This window comes from Carlito syrichta, unplaced genomic scaffold (assembly GCF_000164805.1).
Source record: "Carlito syrichta isolate Samal-C Ts95f unplaced genomic scaffold, Tarsius_syrichta-2.0.1 Scaffold108124, whole genome shotgun sequence".
Taxonomy (NCBI): Eukaryota; Metazoa; Chordata; class Mammalia; order Primates; family Tarsiidae; genus Carlito; species Carlito syrichta.
Window position 1 is genome coordinate 379,572 of NW_007052220.1, and position 21,270 is coordinate 400,841.

The 21,270-nt window shown below is 48.2% G+C and overlaps 1 protein-coding gene across 2 annotated transcripts; it reads right to left on the reverse strand.

Annotated features, from left to right (window-relative positions):
* Nucleotides 1–284: 284 nt before the first annotated feature.
* On the reverse strand, nucleotides 285–19,722 carry WNT5A (Wnt family member 5A). 2 transcript variants are annotated; one of them, XM_008068353.2, is made up of 5 exons: nucleotides 15,840–15,902; nucleotides 15,298–15,431; nucleotides 13,816–14,066; nucleotides 9,049–9,341; nucleotides 285–5,125 (listed from the first exon to the last, which is right to left on the reverse strand). In XM_008068353.2, exons 2-5 carry the CDS (start codon nucleotides 15,375–15,377, stop codon nucleotides 4,667–4,669), a joined length of 1,083 nt encoding a protein of 360 aa, XP_008066544.1. In that variant the 5' UTR covers nucleotides 15,378–15,431; nucleotides 15,840–15,902; the 3' UTR covers nucleotides 285–4,666. The 2 variants fall into 2 exon arrangements, with proteins under 2 accessions (XP_008066544.1, XP_021573084.1); XM_021717409.1 differs by lacking the exon at nucleotides 15,840–15,902 and adding an exon at nucleotides 19,706–19,722 and having other exon boundaries at nucleotides 4,070–5,125.
* Nucleotides 19,723–21,270: the final 1,548 nt, after the last annotated feature.

Here is a 21,270-nt window from a genome sequence, read left to right on the forward strand (position 1 = left end):
GTCATCCCATCTCACTGTGCTAAGTGTCCACACTGAAGCATCTCCTAGTACAACTCTTACATATTAGCAGCAACAGAGCAGGGAAGAAATGAGTACATGAGCAATAAGCACTAAAGAACAAAAAATAAGCATTAAAGTGCAAAATAGGTCCTTGAGATTCAACCATAGTATCACCTACATACCTATAATGTATGTGCTTTTCCTGGAAGCCCTAAGCCATAATAAGTGCCCACTTCAAATGGCAATGAACACTCTTTCTGCTAAACACACACACATGACTGCACTGGGTTTCATAAAATGATTTTAATAGAAAAGTACAAGATATGAACAAAAATAAATAATCTTTATCTCATTTCTAGCCCAGCAAATTGTACACTGCATATAAAAATGGTCTAAGATGCAATTTTCCTCCATTCTTTTTTTTTCTTTTGAAATACTGAGACAGCATTTTAATTCAATCTTCTAGATTCAAATTGATACTCTTTAAAAAAATCATACCAACTTGTAATCATTCTATATCCATTTTTAAAAGTTGGTTCACAAGATGATGCTTCACTAAAATATCATCCAATCATCAGATTTAACTGTAAAGTTTGTGTGAACAGGTAAATTAACAGATCCCTTTTTAAAGTTTTAATTCCCATGTTCCCTGAATTAAAAATGCATTTCATCCTCTTACTTTCAAAACATGGCATCTCATTTTCACCATTCCATAAAGAGAGAGAAGACTAGAAAATATTTTTAATAAAAAAAATAAATATTTTATAAGTACAGTTTACAGTGATAATGCAGTATTTTCAGACCTGTGCCTTGGTGCGTATTTGCGTTAAATATATGCTTCAAGTTATAAGTAACTTTTCTATCTCTCTATATATGTATATTGTGGACCCCTCAGTCTTTGGGGACTGTTTTTCCAAATGATCTCTGGTAGTTAGCTCGTACCAGTCTCTTATTTGGAGTGCTTATCCTACTTTAGCATCATATTTGATCATTCCGGTGGCTTGAATAGTTTTGTAAAAACAAACTGAAAATTGGGATTGGCAAAATCATCTGAGAAAAGAGTTTGGGTAGGCTACTAAAACATAGAGAATGCCAGTCTCAGGAAGTTAGTAGCTCACAGAACAGATCAACTGGACTCAAACTTAAAACCTACTTTTTACTGGAGCCCATAGTGACTATTATGAACAGGGTTCTGCTTGCTGCTGCCTATATATAAACTTTTTTGTTAATTTTCCTATATTAAGATCTTGAATGCACTCCAGGATGAGAGGGAAAAATACGCTGACGCTGCTAAATCGAGTATATGTTTTTGCAATAAAGAACACTGGTCAATATACAACGGAGGAAAAACTGAAACAGATGTGAGTCCTAGAACCACAAGCATTTGAATTTGCTCAGAAATGCTATTTTAAACATTCTATATGTTAGTCTACTGTTTTTTGTGGAAAAATGCATTCTTGGCATCCTTAAAAGGTTTCACCATGTTACAAGGTTATCCAGAAAGAAAAAAAAAAAAAAAAGCAAAGGGCTAATGTATCTATCTAGGCAGCGCTGTCCAGATTTCAGGGTACATTTCTGTAAAGCACAAGAATTCATATTAATTGCGTTTAACACAATGAACCTTTCGTTTCCAATGAATTTTCATTTTCTGAAGACTGAGGCTTTCTTTTTACAAACACTGCTCTCAAAGGGCATAGATACACCACAAGTGGTCCACAGTAAATTCAAATAGAGAGGTGCAATAGTTGCAGTAAACACAAAGACACTTTTTTTTTTTTTGGACTAAAAATCTGGTCATAGATAAAAGCATGCGCCTTTTCGTGCCTCTCTGGGCTGTTAGAACAGCAACACGCTCTAAAACAATTAAGTTACATGCATAATGCTAAAAGAATGTGAGCAATCCTATAACCAGCTTTAAACCATCTGCTTGATTTCTTTTGAGGAACACATATAGGAAAAGAGAATTCCCCTTTTGTTCTGTTACATATAGAAATCTTTTGAAGCTTCCAAATAGTTTGGTTTTGGTAAAATTCTCCACTCTTCTACTTTGACATGTAGTCATCCTAAACTATCCCTCACAGTTTCTCCAAAAATCTCCACATGAATTATCTGAAGGACAATTGAAACCACTTACCAATATACAAGTAACATTTTATTTTATATTCTATCTTCCATTTGGCATAAGCCTTTCGATGTTTGTTTTTTAAACCAGTGAAATATACAAATCACACAAGACAGAAATATGTACATTAAAAGTACAGAATAAAGGCCATAGGAGATATACATAATATCTGAATGACATGTAGAATATTTTACATTAAATAGTTTCTTTTAAAAGCTAGGATTGTTAAAACTCAACTCTCTTCATAAACATGAATCACTAAAAAGGAACAAAATCTGATTTAGCAAATAAAAAAAGTACTTCATGGTTTTTGTATAATAAAAACCAAAAAAGTGACATTTAAAACTAATTAGTGCTTTTTACTTTCAAGATCTTTTGCTAGCAACTTGCTGCAGCAGAGGGGAAGTGGACATCCTTGTGCAATAAATTAAGAGCCACAGTTGGCTGAGGTGATCTGAAGGCCATGCAGCCTATGATGGGGACAAAAGACGTGTATCTTTCCGAACTTTTAAGACAGTGTAAGTCTGAGATAAGAACACATTTGATGGCACTTTTTGGAAAGAGGTGTCCTTGCTTTTAAACATTTCTGTAACTAGCTATCTATCTATGTAATGGGCTGTATTTTCCATAGGGATTCAAAGTAGTACTACCAAATCTAGCAGGCACCAGTTTCCACTCTGCAGAATGAACTAAGAAAAGAGAAACATTGCTGATGCTTCTGATCTTTGAGTATTTTTTAATGTTCATGTCTATGATGAACAAATAATGCCCTCGCCACAAAGTATACAGAAATGGGGGCTGGAGGAAAGGGGGTGGAGAGGGAAAGAGAAAAGAAATCTCCAAACCAACATGCATTTCAGTGAGTCAGAACTCCAAGCTTCCTCAGAAACAAGGTTGCTTCGTAGTGCTCAAGATTTAATCACTGCAGGGCCACAGCCCAAGCTCAAGACTCAAAAAACTTTTGGAAAAACCCCAGCTGGATTGCAGTGAAGGAGGACAATGCACTAGACTGAGAAATAACCCCAGAATAAACTGAAAATCTAAGTCACTGGCTGCACTGAGATACACTTATATTTATGTATATGTGTATATGCATATATATACACATATATATATACACATATATATATGCTATGTACAAAAGACTTTGAGATATCAGGTACCATTAAACCACACTTCCCCTCTTATAAATGCAACTGTTCAAGTACGCGAGGAACAGTTTTAGGGTACACCTGCAGTATAATAGGAAAAGCTTGAGTGGATAGTCTGAACACAGGATCCTCACAGTGAACCGCTACAACACCTCTGTGAACTCCATCAGAATGTCCTTAAAACATATGAAACTACTGCTCCTCAAAATAAAAGTTTCAGAAAAAAAAATCCCTAAGTAGCAAACTGTTTTCCAAGCAGAGCTCCTAATGTTTCATTTCCTGTCCTGCAACCAAAGGGGACCCAGTGGCACTGCTATTTGAAAACATGGCCAGCATCATATCACATCACAGCACGGAGGAACCAGAAAGGGCTGAAGTCTACCAGGACAGTGGATTTCACTGTTTTCCTCAAATAGGTTTTCTGCTCTGTGCAGTGCTGAACTGCATGCAGTTACCTTGTTGTTTGGGCTTAGAGTCTATGAACGGAATTCATGTATTATTTTCAGTATTATCATTTATTAACCAAGTATCCCTAAGAAAATTACAGGATATTTTCCTTTATATTCAAGCCACTTCCTCCCCATAGCCCCCCTCCCCTCAGAGAAATCTAGTGTCCATAATCATTGGGGAATCTTTTTCCAATCTGAAATCCTAATTCCAACAATCTTCATCTTCATATAGGAGTTTGAAATTTTTTATTTCTAGATAATGTTCCCTGCTTCTTAAGTTTCATGAGTTATGAGAATAGGACCTTCTCCAGATGGTATATTTGAGAAGAATGAGACATGGGGTATACCTTTCTTCTTGAAAATATGAGATTCTTGCCCTTATTTATTTTGAATTACTATTTTGAAAAAGTATAAAGCAGGCTGGCAGCCCCCAGGGAAGGGAGTCTTTTCTGGGGGGTTCTTTTCTCAAGATTGCTTACCTTGCAACAGAGCAGTTATAACTCATTTTGGTCACAGAAGTTGAATTGTGCATAGATTTGCACCACCCTCATTCAGTTGGATGCTACCCATTCCCATATGACCCCATATATGAGGAAAAAAATGTATTTCTTTACCTTTGGATGTGCACTATGTCCACACAGCTAAGTTAGGGTATGTACTATTTCCCCCTCATCCTATACCATCAAAAGAAGTCCTGTATTACCTTTTCAAAGATCCACAAAATAAATATTTTTCTAGGTTTCCACCCCCCACTGCTGCCAAATAATAATTATAATATTAATAATAAACCACAGAGTTCTTAAATGGTAACAGAGAAAAAATGGTTCCGGTTGCAATTCTTGGGGAAAAATAAAAAATATTATAAACAAAACAAAAACCAGAATCACTGTACTTTCTATAAATAAGTGGGTCCTGGGAGTGGGACTGGGTGCCAGTGGCGCCCACTACTTGCACACGAACTGGTCCACGATCTCTGTGCACTTCTTGCACTTGACATAGCAGCACCAGTGGAACTTGCAATGGCAGCGTTCGGTCTGCACGGTCTTGAACTGGTCGTAGCCGCGGCCACAGCACATGAGCTCGCAGCCGTCCATGCCCTCCGACGTCTTGTTGCACAGGCGGCCCTGTGTGCCCAGCGAGCCTGTGCTCTCGTTGCGCACGCAGTAGTCAGGGCTGGGGTCGATGTAAACCAGATCCTGTGTGGTGGGTGAGTTGAAGCGGCTATTCACTTGCACCAGCTTGCCCCGGCTGTTGAGCCGCATGGCCGCCGCGCTGTCATACTTCTCCTTCAGGGCGTCACCCACCTTGCGGAAGTCCGCCAGCTGCAGCCAGCATGTCTTGAGGCTACACGAGCCGGACACCCCGTGGCACTTGCAGGCCACGTCAGCCAGGTTGTACACCGTCTGCAGGAAACGGGAACATTTGGTGAACAAACTCATAGAGGAGACAGACACAGGCCCAGGCTATGTTAACAAAGCTCTCCCAGACCTTATCCATGCGGCCCTGCATGGAGATGAGTGAGGGGAGGGGACGTTTTCCCTTCAGCCTCCACTCCCTGAAGTCATGAACTGCCTTCTTTAAGAACACCTCCAGCCGGGCTAGGTGGCTCAGCCTGTAATCCCGCACTTTGGTAGGCTGAGGTGAGTGGATTACCCGAGCCTGCGTGTTCAAGACCCACCTGAGCAACTTGGCAAGACCTCATCTCTACAGTAAATCAAAAAATTAGCTGGGCGTGGTAGTGCGTGCCTGTAGTTCCAGCTACTGGAAGGCTGAGGCAGAAGGATCGCAGGAACCCAGCAAGTCGAGGTTGCGGTGGCCAGGAGCAGCCATTGCACTCCAGTCTGGGTGACAGAGTGAGACTCCAACTCAAAAAAAAAAAAAGAAAAAAAGAACACCTCCAAATAAATATGTTCTTAGCTTCTCGTTACTACATCTTATCAATGAGAACCAGAGTTTTTAAATGGGAACAGGAAAATAAATAGTTATAGTTGCTTTTTTTTATCAGGTAACCATTAGCAGCATCATGTGAACATTCCCAGAGGTTGTTCCCAGAGCATTACCTGAATTAATCCCCACAGACACCTATGAGGAAAGTGTTATCATCATCCCATTTCACAGAGAAGCAAAGTGAGGCCCAGAGAGATAAGCTACTCACCTAGCCACTGGGAAGCAAGTAGGTGCCAGAATTTGAACCCAGGCAGTTTTACTCCAAGCCCATATGGGCTGACTTGCCCATGGACACCCAGCTGGTAAGCATGGAGTTGGGAAGGAGTTTAGTTCCAGAAGAATCAGCGTTCAAATCTTTACCCACTACTACTATCACTGCTGTGTGCCAGGCACTGTCATAAGAATCCTTGCACTCTTGGTCTCATTTGATCATAATAGCAACAAGATAGTATGAACTGGATTAGACGATGGGACAGGAACACCGACAGTGGCCCGCACAGGTCACATAGCTAGAATGTGAAGTGCCTGGGCCTGGATCTCAGGTATCCTCACTCCTGCTTTCCGCACAGTCCCTACACTGTCTACCCCCAACCCAGGCCAAGATAACCCACCCTGGAACCAGACAACATGGATTCTGTTCCCAACTCTGCCCTTGGACTTAGGCAACTCACTGTACCTTTCTGAGCCTCTGTTTTCCATCTGTAAGATTGACTGTGATGGTACCAACCCCCCAGCACTGTTATAAGGATAAAATCAGGAGCGACATGGAAAGCACTTGGCACACAGGACACAGTCAATCTGGCCTTTCTCCAGGGTGACAAGGGCATGGTGCCTGGGCCCTAGCCCAGCCTCGGGCCGCCCAGGAGCAGTGCCCCACACCACTGTGCCTAGCAGTCTGGGAGGTGGTGGTTGCCTATTTATAGTCCCTACTGCCCACGGTTACTTATGCCAATGACCTTCCAGATTCTGCGTGGTATGAGCATGCTGGAGAGGGCCTGTCAGGAAGCTGGAAGCTGGGGGCATTAGAAGACCTATCTGCTCAGAACAGTTACCTCCTTCCTCCAGGGACTCATAAGAGGCTCCCCTTCAAAAGGGGCCAAAAGGTACTTTCTTGGCATCAAGCGTTTCAGGCATTCAGCTAGTCTGAGGAAGGGTTTTGCAAACATATTTAACCTTTGCTCCTCTTTGAGGAAAATTAAAAAGCTAATGCCCCAAGGACATTCTAATAGGATTTCCTGGCATGTACTCAACTTTCCACCCCCTGTGCCCCCCATCCTAGAGAAAAACTGTCTTCCATGTAACTGAACTCACCAAAGTCGGCCCACTACTTCAATGATCAAATTTATCCCCCCCCATCTCTCTCTCTCTCTCTCTCTCTCTCTCTCTCTCTCTTTCTCCTTAGTTGCTAAGTCCCTGATAATTTCTCAATATGAGAGAAGCCCCAAAAAAGTCCCAGGAATGGATGACAGGACACACCCCAGGAAAGAGCCCAGGAGAGTCAGCCACATCTCTGTCCTGGAGGCCTGAGATGTTAGGCACACCGTATGCGCAGAGCCAAGTGATACGTCCCTGATAAGGGTTTGTGGGCTTCCAAAGATCATGCAGCTGACCCCTGTCACGTGGCCCTGGGTCGACCACAAGAGAGAGAGCTGACCCACACTGCAGGTACAGCACACTGCAGGCATGGCAATAAGAGGCCTGAGAAAGGAGTGGCCACCCTCCCTCTGGAGCAATTATCTGACCCCTCAGGGCAGCACAGGCAAAATTCTGCAGAGTGTAGTCCTACCCCAATATCCCAAAGTGCTTAACCTCAAATGTGAGAAGATGATAAGTTAGCTGGAATTATCTGTCCGGAAAATCCTTGATTTCTCTATGTCCTGGCCTTATAATGTTTAGCAGTTACCATTATTCATCAAGCATTTACTACTAGCCAACACTAAACTAAGACCTTAGACCCGACCAAATGAAATCGTTATTTCATAGGTCAAAGAGAGTCAAGTATTGGCAAATTCATGTGGTTCAATCTACTATATCATCTCACTTTGCACTCACAATAACCCCCAGCAGGAGTTACTGCCGTGGCCACTTAACAGACATGGAAATGTGGAAACTGAGGCTCAGAAATAGACTAGAACAGAGAGCACTGGATTTTAACCTAGATTTCTCTAATTATGAAACTTTTAACTTTTCACCCCAAGTTGTGCTTCATGAATTTAATAAAGACACGCCTAGGCTTATATTTCAATCCATTAACTTTCTCCCATCATCCTAAAAGATTGCTCTAGCCCTCAGTTTCTCAATCTTTAAAATGAGGGTGTGGGAACAGAGGGTTCTGTTCCAAGGCTTCTTCCAGTCTTCTATAGTTTACTCTGTGATTATCTTCCTTCGTCCTCACCCCAAAATACAGGAGTGAAATCTCTGACCAGAAAGTTCCTGGCACCTACATTGGGTTTTGTGAAAAAATAATGGCCCTGGTTTTCAATGCTGCCAAAGTTAAGATAAGTTTTCACCCCTTCATTTTAAAGCAGCCATAAAGTGCCATGTGTTTAACCGCAGGAAAAAGGGGTCTTTTTAACTATTGAGAAGTAGCTTTCCATATCCCCACCAGGGGAAGGAAAGCACGGGAACCAGAAGACTTATAAGGGCTACATAGACATCCTCTTGGGTCACTTCTGCTTTCCTCCAGAGCACCCCGAGACTGGCCTGGTGGTCAGGCCTACGGAAGTCCACACTTCTGAAAAATGTTGTCGCTTCCTAGAAAAGCCCTTTTTCAGACGTCACAATCCATCAGGCCTGCTATCTAATGACATAAAGTGGGGCAAGGAGAAAGTAAAGAGGAAAAAAGAGAAGACCTGAAAGCTGGGGTGAGGGCCTTTTCAGCTGAGCACCACTAGGACAAATAACTCACTCTCCCCAATGGAAACTCAACTACACACATGTTCCAGGGACCAAGGAGAAAGTTACTAACATTTGAATTTTCGAGCCAATGTCACTGGGGACTATTCTCAGACAACTGCTGGAGCACCTTGGTTGGGGGTCCGGGGAAGGACGGAGGGGATGATTCACCCCCCGGGGGGCTGAGTTGTGCACCCCTCTCCAGAGAGGCCGGCGGGTAGGCGGTACTAGTCGAAAGAAAGAAATGGGGGAGAGAGACGAACAAGGAGAGAGAAGAGAGAGATGGGAGGAGGAAGGAAAAAGAAGAGAGAGAGAAATAGAGTGCGGGGGGTGGGGGAGACAACGGGGATACGGAAAGAGGCAGAGATACATACAGAGAGACAGGACCCTACAGAAAGGGGGAGGCAGAGAAGGGGATAGAGGGAGGGGCACGAGGAGGCTGCAGGGCAAAGCTAGGGGCAAGGCAAGGGGCGGGGACACTCACCCTGCGGCCAGCCTCGTTGTTGTGCAGGTTCATGAGAATGCGCGCGCTCTCGTACGAGCCCTTGGCGTGGATGCGCTCCCGCTCGCGCGCGTCCACGAACTCCTTGGCGAAGCGGTAGCCATAGTCAATGTTGTCGCCGCAGCCGCCCCACAGCCAGTCGCGAGGCAGGTCCTTGGGGCGCGCAGCGCGACTGCAGCCGCAGGTGGACAGCTCGCCCTCGCGGCACGCCCGGCTCATGGCGTTCACCACCCCCGCGGCGCTCACCGCATACGTGAAGGCCGTCTCGCGGCTGCCTGCGGGGAGGACAAGGGTCACTGCCAGTCACCCATCAGGCGCCTGCCTGGGGTGCAGGCATAGCCAAACCTCGAGAACAAAGAGGGCCCCATCCCCCCACACACACCCAGGCCCTGGGCCCACCTGGAGGGGAAGCCAAGAGAGACCTCCCCAGCAAACACACAGAAGCAACAACTAACTAACAAAGGAGCAGCAGATCCGCGGTAACTCTACTCTGATGTTTCAGAACCTAAGGCAGGATTCTAAGCAGTGCTGGATTGATTTTCACGCAACTCTTTTGAAAATAGTCAAAACTTCATATTTCCAAAAATGCACGTGAAAGAAGTCATTGAAGGAAAACTCAGAGTTTGGGTAGACTCCCTTACACTTATTTTAATGTTCAGTATTATTTTCATCTGAGTTACACACAGGGCAGGAGCACAGAATTTGCTGGGCTTAGAACCCCTGAAAGTCATAGGCCCAGAATGGAAGCCAGACATTGCCAGCCGCAGCACTCCTGTTCTGCCTCGCCACCCCCCGCCCCCTACTCCTTGACAGTTGTAACCTCTCCTCCCTCTTCCTTCGTGCAGCACAAAGTCTGTCTCAGGACAAGGTTGTTTACTTTCCCGGAGGACAATTCTGCACCAGCTCATAGAGAAGTATAAATGAACTTGCCTCTCCTGAAATCCCAAGCTGACTGGCCCAATACTTCTCATTCAAGAATATGACTGTCTACTTTTAAAACAGCCTGCTGTTCTTCAACGCTACTTCTGCAACTGCCCCAGTCTCTCACCCCTCCCTAGAACCTTTGCCTCAAAGTGTTAGAATGACAGCAAAAAGGAAAAAAGCACAGCCTAGGAGAAAGGGGAAAAACAAGTTTTAGTTTTCCTCGAAACTTGTAAAGAGTATCTCCCTGTAAAACAGTTATAGGAACCCTATTTGTAAGGAGAAAGTGGAGGCCATCATAGACTACCCCAAACTCCACTTGTACAGGCAGACAATTCTACATGGACCAAAAGCCATTTAATAAAATGTTGTACTGTGAGAGAGAAGGGCCAATATCCAGCCAGCTGAAGCTGGACAAGGGTAGGCAAGGAGGGCCTCACTTCCCTCAACTGGAAAATAAGGGTATTGAGCTAGATGCCTAGGAATAAAAAAAGGCCCTTTCTGGTGCTGAAGTCCCAGAATCAGTTTCTCCTATACTTTGAAAGCTTGCTAACAGTCTTTTTGGGGGGGCAAATAGAGGAGTACAAGAACAGAGGACAATAGGACTGGGTCCCAACCGGAAGGCCTATTCTGCAGGAGAATGGCTATGCCAATTCAAGCCTCCAGTCTCCAGTAGGCCGCCCCATTCTCAGACATCCGCTCCACACTCCAGTTGCAGCCCTCTGTAGTACCCCCTTCTAGGGATGGCGATGGTTCCTATTTACCATAGACCCTCCCCCCTCATATTTTAAAAATCAATAACTTGAGGGGTGTGCTGGTGATTGGCAAGAGGATCCAGAAAGTTCCTGGGTGTATTGCGTCTAGCTAGCTCAAATTAGAGAAGGCAGACAATGTCGGGGGAGTGGAAAGGAATGAAGAGAACATACAGCTTGGAGGGAGTTATGTGAGGATTAACACTGATAATACAGAAAATGCTGTGGCCCTGGATGGGAGACGTGTAGAATACAGAGGGAGTAGCTGGAGGAAGTAGAGATAAAACGGCCCTCTGGGGATAGAGGAAAAACGAGACTGCCCTCTGAGTAGACAAAGCATATGAGAGCTTTTATACAAAACACAAACAATGCTGCCTTTTTCCCAAGTCTATCTTGAGCATTTCCTTTTCTGTCTCAGAATACAAAACCTGGTAGAACTCTCCAAGCTAATTGGTCACTGCAGGAAAAGTGTCAGTTTGAAAAGTATTTTTTGGTGAATAGCCTGAGGGTACAGTCATCCTGATTGGAATATTGCTGATTCAGCTAGGTTTCCCTCTGTTGTGAAATCTGCATCTACTTGGATCCTCACACTCCTTAAAAAGGGTGCCTTCCTTACATATGTATCTTTTCACAGCATGGAAACAAAGAAGAGACAGATGGGACAAAAGCTGGAAGGAAAGGGTAGCATGATGAAAAATGAGAAAGTTTCTAAAATGAAGCGTTGGCCCTTCACAAGTCAATTGTGCATGGTGCCTCCCAGGCAACTGGCATCTTAGAAAAATGAGTGGAGGAGGGGGTCGGAGGTGGCAGCCGGAGTTTCTCAGACAGGGGCCCCATCACAGGGTCAGATTCTCACAGACAAGAATTACTCTTGATATCCTCGGTGCACTAAGAGCTTTGGGGTGGGCATGCACACACCTTTTGGCATCAAAGGTGTTTTGACTTTTCCCTTAGCTCATTCTCATCAAACATACCCTTAAGTGGAAAAGCGAAAGCAGAGTTAATTTCCCACCACTGGAGTTGGGTCCATGTTCCCCTTCCATAAAAACTGACTTTGTTCTTTCCTTCTCTCCATCTCTTTCTTAAATAAGTAAACAAGAGAAGGCCCCATCAGCATCCCACCACAAGCCACAAGACAGCAGCTTTCTGTTCTTAGACTCTAGGCACTTGGGGGGCCTTTGGCAGGGAATGAAGCATGTGCCTTCACCTTCCCAGGACATCAGCTGACTTGATGACAGTATCTAGGAAGACTCCCTCCAAAGCTGTCAGGAAGTACTACTCCCACCCACTTCCCTCAACCCAGACAGTAGTACCACATAGCTAAGGCCCAGAGAGTGTACTTTCCAGAGACAATTAAACATAGGCCTCTGTACCAAAAGTCCAGCTTATTCCTTGAGAAAGCAGACTCTTTGAATCTTGGACTGCATTTACACCTAATCTCCAGCAGAATTCAAATTCACATTAGCAAATGATAGCTGACTCCAAACATTTTGGCCCAAAACAGGCTACGCATGAAGACAAGAGGAAGATCTTCAATCAAAACTGTGTTCTTGTGACTACACAGAAAAGTGGTTCCAACTGCTCTTTTCCTTCCTGGTTGCCATCTGAGGTGTATGAATTTTGCCAATTCATATATATGTGAAAAAGAGGTCCCACAGCTGAGAGGAAGGCAGGTTAGGAGGAACATACTAAGAGAGGAAAGCTGACAACTTACCATTCTGATATAGTTTTTAAAAAGATTTTTGTTCAATCACAATATCAAAATGCAGGAGAGTTAAGTCTCTACCACAACCCCAGTAAACTACATGAGGCAGCCCACATTCAGGGAAAACTTCTGTGTTCCCGAGGCTTAATTCCTCGATTTGGATCCCAGTATATACATTAGCACATTTTAATCATTAACAGAAAGGACAAAGCCCTATGAGACTTTGCAGGCTGAGGCTACAGGCCATTTTCCCACTCAGTCAGAGGAAAGGCTTCCAGTCTTGTATTATTTTAGTTTATGAAACCGCTTGGCTCAAACATCTACTGACAACTCTTTTTTGTTCTCAATGAATGCAATTTTCAGGGGTTTTTGTAAAAAGCATTTTATCCATCTGTGATGGATATTAAGCCAACTTTTTATCTTCTGTCAGTAGAAAGAGTTAATTGCTTTGATAAATTGCTTCTTATTTTAGTAGTCACCACAGCCATATTAATTATAAGGGCTTGTTTGCATAAAAGTAAAGAAACCTAAAATATTCACACCAGAAAACACACATGGGATCACATCTGTCAAATCGTATCCTATACTATTTAAGCCAAACTAGAGGCAAACAGATTTTTCAAAAACTTTGCCTTTATCTCAGTTTAAATGCCATCTCCTCCTTGATTGGAATAACACATTTAATAACATACTTAAAAATTAAGACTCAGACTGAGAGCAACAGGGATAAAATATTTTTCAAGTTTCTAGGTTGAGATCCTAAACTGTGCTTTTACGTCAACTACCAAAATCACAATGTAAACTGGATCATTTTTAATTAAAATTCTTTCTGGGACTAAAGAATAAAGCTTTTAACATACATATCTTTATAGCCTCAGGAAATATCTATATTAGGAAAATTAAAACCTTGTTCACTTTCAATATATCCAGCATTCTGATAGATGACAATTTATAGTTTGATACTTGGACCATTCGAATTGTGGCTGAAGAAACTTCTGAAGTCAAAAGAGTTTTGAAGTTTAAAAGGATATAAATGCCTCTGCTTCCCCCATGTGCTTTTGAGAAACCAAAATAAGTGTTTCACTTCTATTTTAAACAAAATACTTTCTAGAAAAAGTAGGTGTTCAGAAAAATAAAGGTGTGTGTGACACTCCCCTCTTGGTTTAGTTACAGAAGTCCAAAACTTATAATCTGGTGGGGGAGGGAAGGCGGGTGGGCAAAAATTAACACCAGTTGCCATAATGACAAAAATGCCAAAGCCATCACCCAAACTGGAAGGTATCTTCCTCATCAAGCATGTAAGTAAACACGCAGGGTGTTTTCTTGGGAAAAAGTTAATATGATTTGAAAATATGTTAAATTGTTTCCTACCTATCTGCATAACCCTGCCAAAAACAGAGGTGTTATCCACGGTGCTGCAGTTCCATCTTCGATGTCGGAATTGATACTGGCACTCTTTGATGCCTGTCTTCGCACCTTCTCCGATGTATTGCATGTGGTCCTGATACAAGTGGCACAGTTTCTTCTGTCCTTGAGAAAGTCCTGCCAGTTGGCTGCAGAGAGGCTGCGCTCCTATGATATATACTTCTGACATCTGAACAGGGTTATTCATACCTAGCGACCTGCAAGGGGCGGGAGGAGATGTGCATTCAAGATTTACATGAACTCTAGAGGTGGGCCCCCTGCAAGCATGTCGGTAATACATAGTTTTAAGCACACAGATGCTTTTTCTCTCCCGTTTGTCTTCACGACAAAGTAGGAGAAGGGCTTCATAGTACTCCTCTGTTTAAACTCTACTCAGAAAACGGAGGTATTGTGTAGTCCCCATGCAGCCATCTGGCTCCTCAGTTAACATTTTCATTCCCTTCCTTGCCCCTGTTGCTATATACCTGAACCAATATTTCCGAAATCCACTCAGGAAAAGGGGAAACAGTGGTTTGGGGGACGGGCCTCTGACATGAGAGAAAATGACTCACTTTGCCCCACAAATTGGACCGATCTGCCTTGAAAACATAGGAGTGCCAAAAGTAGACACAATTAGACACGGGTAGGAGATAGCAGTTCCCTTTGACTGATGGAAGAACAGAGGAACAAGTATACAGACTGAAGAAAATTCACCACATTTCTGAGCATTTTAAAAGGGCTCCTTATGTGATTGTGAAGAACCCAAAACAGGGTATCCAGTGAACAGAAGTCATGTTTGACAGTCAGAAAAATGTTGTTCATTTACAGGGGAAAAAGATCCAGAACGCCGTCAAAAATAATCCTCTGGATACATTGCAGTCTATCTACAAGGCCCCTACCAGAAAGAAACTCCCATTTAGGGATATTTGACTACTTATTTTTTTTTATCAAATTTTTTTTGATCAAATTTCAGGCCCAAATACTTCCCCACTTGGAGTTTAGCTGTCCTCCCAGAACTCTGCCTACTTCAGACTCTGTAGGTTAATAATCTCGAGTGACAGAAAATAAAAGTCGAAACTCACTTTTATTACCTAGAGGTGGCAAAAAAGTAAATTTTATAGATAGGCTTACAATTACTAGAGAAGTGAATTTCTGTTCCCTTTTATTACATGATGTACTACAAGCACACATCTGAACAAGGGCCTCATAGAAAAAGGCCTAGATTTATAGACTCTCATTCCCTATGGAGCTGAAGATAAGCTTTACAATATCAGCAAGTTAAAAGAAAACTCTGATTTAAAATATACATATAAGTAAAATACATTACATACAAATGTATTAGATACTTATATCCACACTCATTATTCAGGTTTAAATATTATAGCATCATACAAACGAATCTTTAAAAAAAAGAGCATAGAACAGAATAGGCACATAGAATGAACTTACCACCAAGAATTGGCCTCTATTACAACCTGGGCGAACGAGAAAAATATGGCCAAAGCCATTAGGAAGAACTTGGAAGACATTGCACTTCCAGCCGTCCCCAAAGCAACTCCTGGGCTTAATAGTCCAATCGACTTCTGGAGAGGGAAGAAAGGAGCAGATGTTTATTGCCTCTCAGATAATTTTCAGGCGTACAAGTTTAAACAACGGAAGCATCCGGGGTCTCTTAAGTTTACTGTTGATTGACTGCACTTCTCCGTGAGTTTTTTGATGGCAAGATATAGGCAGTTTCTTTTTCCAAATTAATCCACCCACGCAACCTCACCAGGAAATCTGATTTCGCTGGGATCCTGTGCGCGGGGCACGCCAGCGATTACAAACATGGCTCAATTCTGAGGAGTCAAAACCCCGGTGCCAGGCGCTGCCTCCTTCCTGCTTGCTCCAGTCCCGCACCGCACCCCCTCGCTCCCCTCTCGTTCGCGCTGTGCTCGTCCCTCCGAGGTAGTCACTCGGGAACCCGCCGCCACCCTCGTCCTCTCCCCGACCTGGGCCGAGCAACAAGTGGAGCCAGAATTAGCTCCATGGGCTAGAGGAGCGCGAAGGCGAGTGGAGCGGCCGCCCGCGCTGCGGAGGAGGCGGGGTGGCCAGCGCGGGGGTGGAGGGTGGGGGCAGGACGCGGGAGGGAAGGGCAGGGGGTGGGGGGCGAGGCCCCGGGGACCAGCGCGCACGAGAGTGCCCAGCTGGGAAATGAAACCCCTCTGAATTAACATCGTATGTTTCATAATCAGTTTACGGGCCGATTTGGGGAAAGCCACTTCCAGATGGGGAAGAGCAGCCCGGATTTCCTCTAGGACGCTCTTCAGCCAGATTGGGGCGGAGAGAAAGAGCTGGGGGGCCTAGGCGAGATGGAGAGAGAGGTCTGTTCTCCCAAGGAAACCGGAAAGGACCCCCCCCCCCCCCACCCCACCCCCTTGCCTGCGTCCTCTTCCTCGGACTGGAGAAGGGACAGGGAAAGAAGGGAAGTCCCGCCGGCTCGGGAGAAGATTCCTCGCCTGCTCTCCTCACAACTTTCTCCCAAGTTCTGATTTTTCACTCTCCCCTCCACCCCCAGTGACAGCTGCCGCAGAGGGAGGAGACGGGAAGCCAAAGGGGACTCTGGTGTCCCTCTGTCCTGATCCGGGGTTGCGCGCCACTTCGCCATCGCGGCACTGCCAGCCCGGCTTTGGAGCAGTGCCACCCCGCCCCAGCCTAGCCTCTCCAGCCCGACTCAGACTCGGTCAGTCCTGAAAGGTGGGGGTGCCGGTCGAGGCCCGGGCCGTGGCGGATGAGTCCGGGCGGGGCCAGAGATGCGCTGGCTCCGGAGCCACAGCAGGGCCCCTGGATCCCAGGGCGCAGGGGCGCTGGCGGCGAAGGTCCCCTTCCTGAAGAATTTCGGGGGCAGGAGTTGGCCTTGGAAGCTTCCGCTGCCGTTCCTCCCCACTGGTGACTTCTCCACCTGCAGGCGGCGGCGGGTGCGGGTGGGAGGAGCGGGTTTCCAAAAAATCCCCTTTCACATCTCTGATAAGTGTAACCCTGCCACGCTATGCCGCCCGCAGCCCCCGAGGGCGACCCCTCCTCGGAAAAGGAAATAAAGGTGCCTCTCCTCCAGGAGAGGGACGAACCCGGCCCGGAACTTGCGCCGTAAAAGGAACAGAGGGGACCCAGGCAGCCGTGGACGTGGAAACGCGAAGGGGCTCAGGAGCGTGTCACGGCTTTCCCCTGCGAGCCGCCCCTTTGGCCCGGACACTTCGGGGCTTCTCGGAGAGGAAATGCTTATGTGGTCCCAGCGCCCGCTAGCCAGGGCTCCGCGCCCGCGGGCCAGCGGTCTCCAAAGCGCCGCAAAGCTGGGGGCGCATCCCAGAGAATGGAAATCTGGGGTTTCCCCAGCCTAGGAGAGGGAAGGCTCCGGCTCTCCCCACCCCCGCCCGAAGTGTCAAGTTTCCTCCAGGGGAGGGGGTGGGCTTCGAGGTCTGTCTTCGCGCGCAGCCCAGGCTGCAAAGTCGACTCTCCCCAGCGGTGGCTAATGCCGCGCGCGCATTCGTACACACTCACGCCCGTGCATTTACACACTCACACGCGTGCACAGACACACGCGCTCCGCCGCGCTTCCGAGTCGGAGGCCCAGGTCGCGCCAGCCGAGCGCACTTCCCGAGCTTCGCGGCGGGCGGGGCGCGCGGGGCGGAGCTCCGGCAGCGGAGAAATTGATAACAGATTCGGCGGATTACAGCGGATCTCTTTGTTAGAGCCGAAGCCACACAAACCGAACTCACTCCCGGCCCGACGCCCCCAAGGAGAGTCCACCAGTTCCCAGAGCCCGGGCCAAAAGGGAGTGGGGTCATCCGGTCTCCGCGACTCGGGTCTCCCTGGCTCCCGGGTAGAGGTAGGCGGGGGGGCGGGGGGAGTCCCAAAGGGGATCCGACAGGAGGGCCCCGCGAGTCGAGTCTCCACTTAACCCTGCGCACTTGCCCGGAAACACCTTGGCCCTCTTCCCGCTCCAAACCCGGTGCAACCCCGAAAAGGCCCCACAAGTCTGAGAGACTCAAGGAACCCACAGCGAACTCACTCATAAATACACGGACTCTGTAGGGTAAAACATCCCCGCCTGTTTACCAAGAGATCTGATCCGAAAAGAGTATGAAAAGAGACCTCTCGGGAGACTGTCACACCAGGAGTAAAATAAAAGTTCTGGTCCGAAGTTGAGTTTCCCAATGAAAGTGCTAAACGTTTTCCAACACGTACGGGGCCCGGGGAAGCTCAGCAAGGACCCTGAGGATCTGTTTTTCGCGTGCTTCGGGGAGGAGGGCTGGGGGCATTTGAGAGGTCCTGCGCAGAGGAGGGGGCAGGTGGGGGGGGCGTTCGTGCGCCCCGGTTTTCAATTTAGAGCAGCTCGAGGACGTGGTTCTCTCTCTCTCTCTCTCTCTCTCTCCCTCTCTCTCTCCCCCCAAAGCCTACGTCTGAAGGTTGTCCTAATTCTTCACCAGCTGCGGCGGGGCCGGGGATGATGAGGGCTAAGAAAAAGGGACCCCCACGAGAAAATCCGTTCAGAGGACGTCCGGGGGGCCACGGAGAGAGCCGAGACGGGCACGCACACCCGTGCAGCACTCAAGTCCTCGTCGGCGAGCGGCCCCTTAAGTGAAAAGAGGGGGGGCCCCGGCGGAGATCCCGGAGCCTCGGCCACTGGCGCTGCCTCCCTCCGTCCAGGCATCTGCTTCCGCCAGACTCAGCGTCCAGGGCCCCAGGCCCTGGTAGTGGAAAGGATGAGGGGACGCCAACTAGGCAGAAGAAGCGCGTTTGACCCAGGCTGGTGGCGGCCAAAAGGCGGATGGGCAACTCCAAGAGGGAAGAACCTCCCCCCTCGACAGAAAACAAACTGTCGTCTCCTACGCGGTCTCCCCCCAAAGCAAGGAAAGCTATGGAAAAACTAGCTGGAGAACAACCCACTTGCAGCCACAACCTTGGGACGTCCCGTCCCGGGGAACGCGGAGAACAGCGGGAGGAGGCGCAGAATTGGCCGGCGCCGGCCGGTGGGAGGTCCGCTTTGGGGTAGCAGACAAAGGAGCCATTGCTCCCCACTCCTCGCGCCTGGGCGCAAGGGAGCCGCGGCTGCTGCGCCGCGAGTGTGTCACAGGGCCGTGTGTGTCCGCGCGCGTGAAGTGGGGCCAGGGCGGACGCGACAGAGACGGCGGCGGCGGCGGCTTGAGCTGGAGTCCGTGCAAGGACTGGAGCAACCTCCGACCGCCCTGGCCTCAGGACCGACGGCAGGTTCGGTAACAGCGGCTCCAGGGAAGGAAAGGTCTGGCCTGCTTCTCGGCTGTTTCCTGGCCACCCCTAGACAGGGATCTCCCAGACCCCAACACACACGCACACATCACTTACACCTCTGACACAGGATGTCTCACTCTCGGCACAGGCTCAACTTTGTCCAGAGGTGGAGCAGTGTCCGCGGATGGAGAAAAGAACATCATAGTCCAACCCCCCTCCCAACTCTTTCATTTCGCCCCCCACTTTCTAATAGGCGAAGAAACTGAGGCAGAGAGAGGGAAAGCAACACTTGCCCTCCACCACAGAGAGAACTGGTGAGACCCCCGAGGCCAGACCCGAGGCCTCCCGGGGCGACACTCTCTCCTTGCTACGCCCAGAAGCGGTACCGACCCTGCGTCCAGTTGGCTGAGCCCCATTTGCTGGGTCGGGCCCGTGGCCCCCTCCGTATTGCAGCGGCGGCGCAGCGACGCGGGTACTCCGGGGGCCTCCGAGGGGCCCTGCTGGGAGCGTGGGGCCTGGTGGTCGGGAGGGATGAACGGAGCAGAGGTGGGAGGGAGAGGGGAGCAGCTGCCGGCCCGCCCCAAGGAGCCGAGACTCGGAGGCGTCCTACCTCAAGGCGGCCGACAGGGGGCAGCCGGCACCGCACCGCGGGGAAGAAAGGCCGCGGGGACGGCTCCGAGTCCTGCGCGCACGGCGCTAACCCCTTGTGCACCGGAGCGCTCGGGGGGAGGGGAGGAGAAGACAAGGGACTCTTGGGCCAGGCCTCCTGGGGAGGGTCTTCCGTGGAGGAGGCTGAGGAAGGGTGGGGAGAGAACGAAGTCTAATACGTCTAGGACGCGAGAGCAACGGATCCTTACTCTCTGCACACACACCCACGCCCGCGTGCGCACACGCAGGGCGAGGATCCACACTCGAGCACACACCACCTTCGCCGCCCTCAGTTCGCTGGCTGCGCGCTTTCGGCAATGCCGCTCGAAACTCCCCTCGCCGAGGCAGTCTAGAAGCTCCACCTCGGCATCTGGCTGGTTCCGCAGTGAACGTGCGAGTGCAGGCGGGAGGGCAGAGGCTGGAGAGGTGCGATCCCCCCGCAGGGCCCGAGTTACTTCCAAACAGCGAGCTGTCCATTTAAATAGAGACCGGAGAGACGGGGGGGCCCCCGATGCCAGACAGGGATTAGAAAGTAAAACAGGGCCGCGGGGTCTCCAGATTTGGGATTTTTTTTAAAAAAACCTTTTGGGGGGGGAAGGGGAATTGTCTCCTTTCAGAAAACATCTTAATTCCAATTCTAGACTTATTCTCTAGGAAACTGAAAATGGGGAAGACCAAGAAAAATGGAAACAAGGATCGAGGCTTGGTCGATAGATAAGAACAGTTTTTGGAAAATAGCAAGTTACATGGCAGGAAGAAACGTTAACTTTTCGTAAAAGTGAACTCTCAGTGACCCTCGGAGTGTGTGACTCGGCTTTAACACACAACTGACAATTAAAACAAACACGAGTTCACAAACTGGCCCCCGCCCGCTCTCCCAGCGCGGAGGCCCAAGTGTTTCTAAAAGACCAGGCAGTCAGTCTCCGCTTGGGGGCTTGGGAGCGCTCTCCCCGCGGACGAGATTAGAGCCACCACCACCACTACTCCCCGCCCCCACCACCGCTCAAAGTGCCTGAATTCACCCAGTGGCGGCTAATAATGCGACCCTGCTCCCCGCGACAGGGTGCGCGCCGGCCCCCCTCCAGACCCTCTTAAAGGTACAGGGGTCTGCAGCGCTTCGGTTACCCGGCCAGGACAGGCCTGCAACCTGGCCTCAGCCCGGGAGGGGGGAGAGGGGGGGAGAAGCGGGTGTTCGCTGCTCTGGGGTAGCTGGCCCCTAGTCCCTCTGTCGGTTCTCCCAACCAAGGAGTCCCATTCCCCTTCCCGAGTCCCGGCCACACACCCTCCCAGTGCCCGCGCAGTGGGCGCTTGGTAAATATTTGTTGAATTGAATCACTATCCTGTTACTGAAATACACATAGTAAATTACACTCGGGGTTCTCAGAGTAAAAGGAAAGTCGTCAGTGAACCGCACTTGGCTTTTCTGCCATCGCTCTTCCCCACTTTTTCTCCAAAGTCGAAAGGCTTGCAGAACGGGTGGGGCGACGAGAAGAGATCTCCTGGGACGCAGAGGCAGCGCGCCGGGGT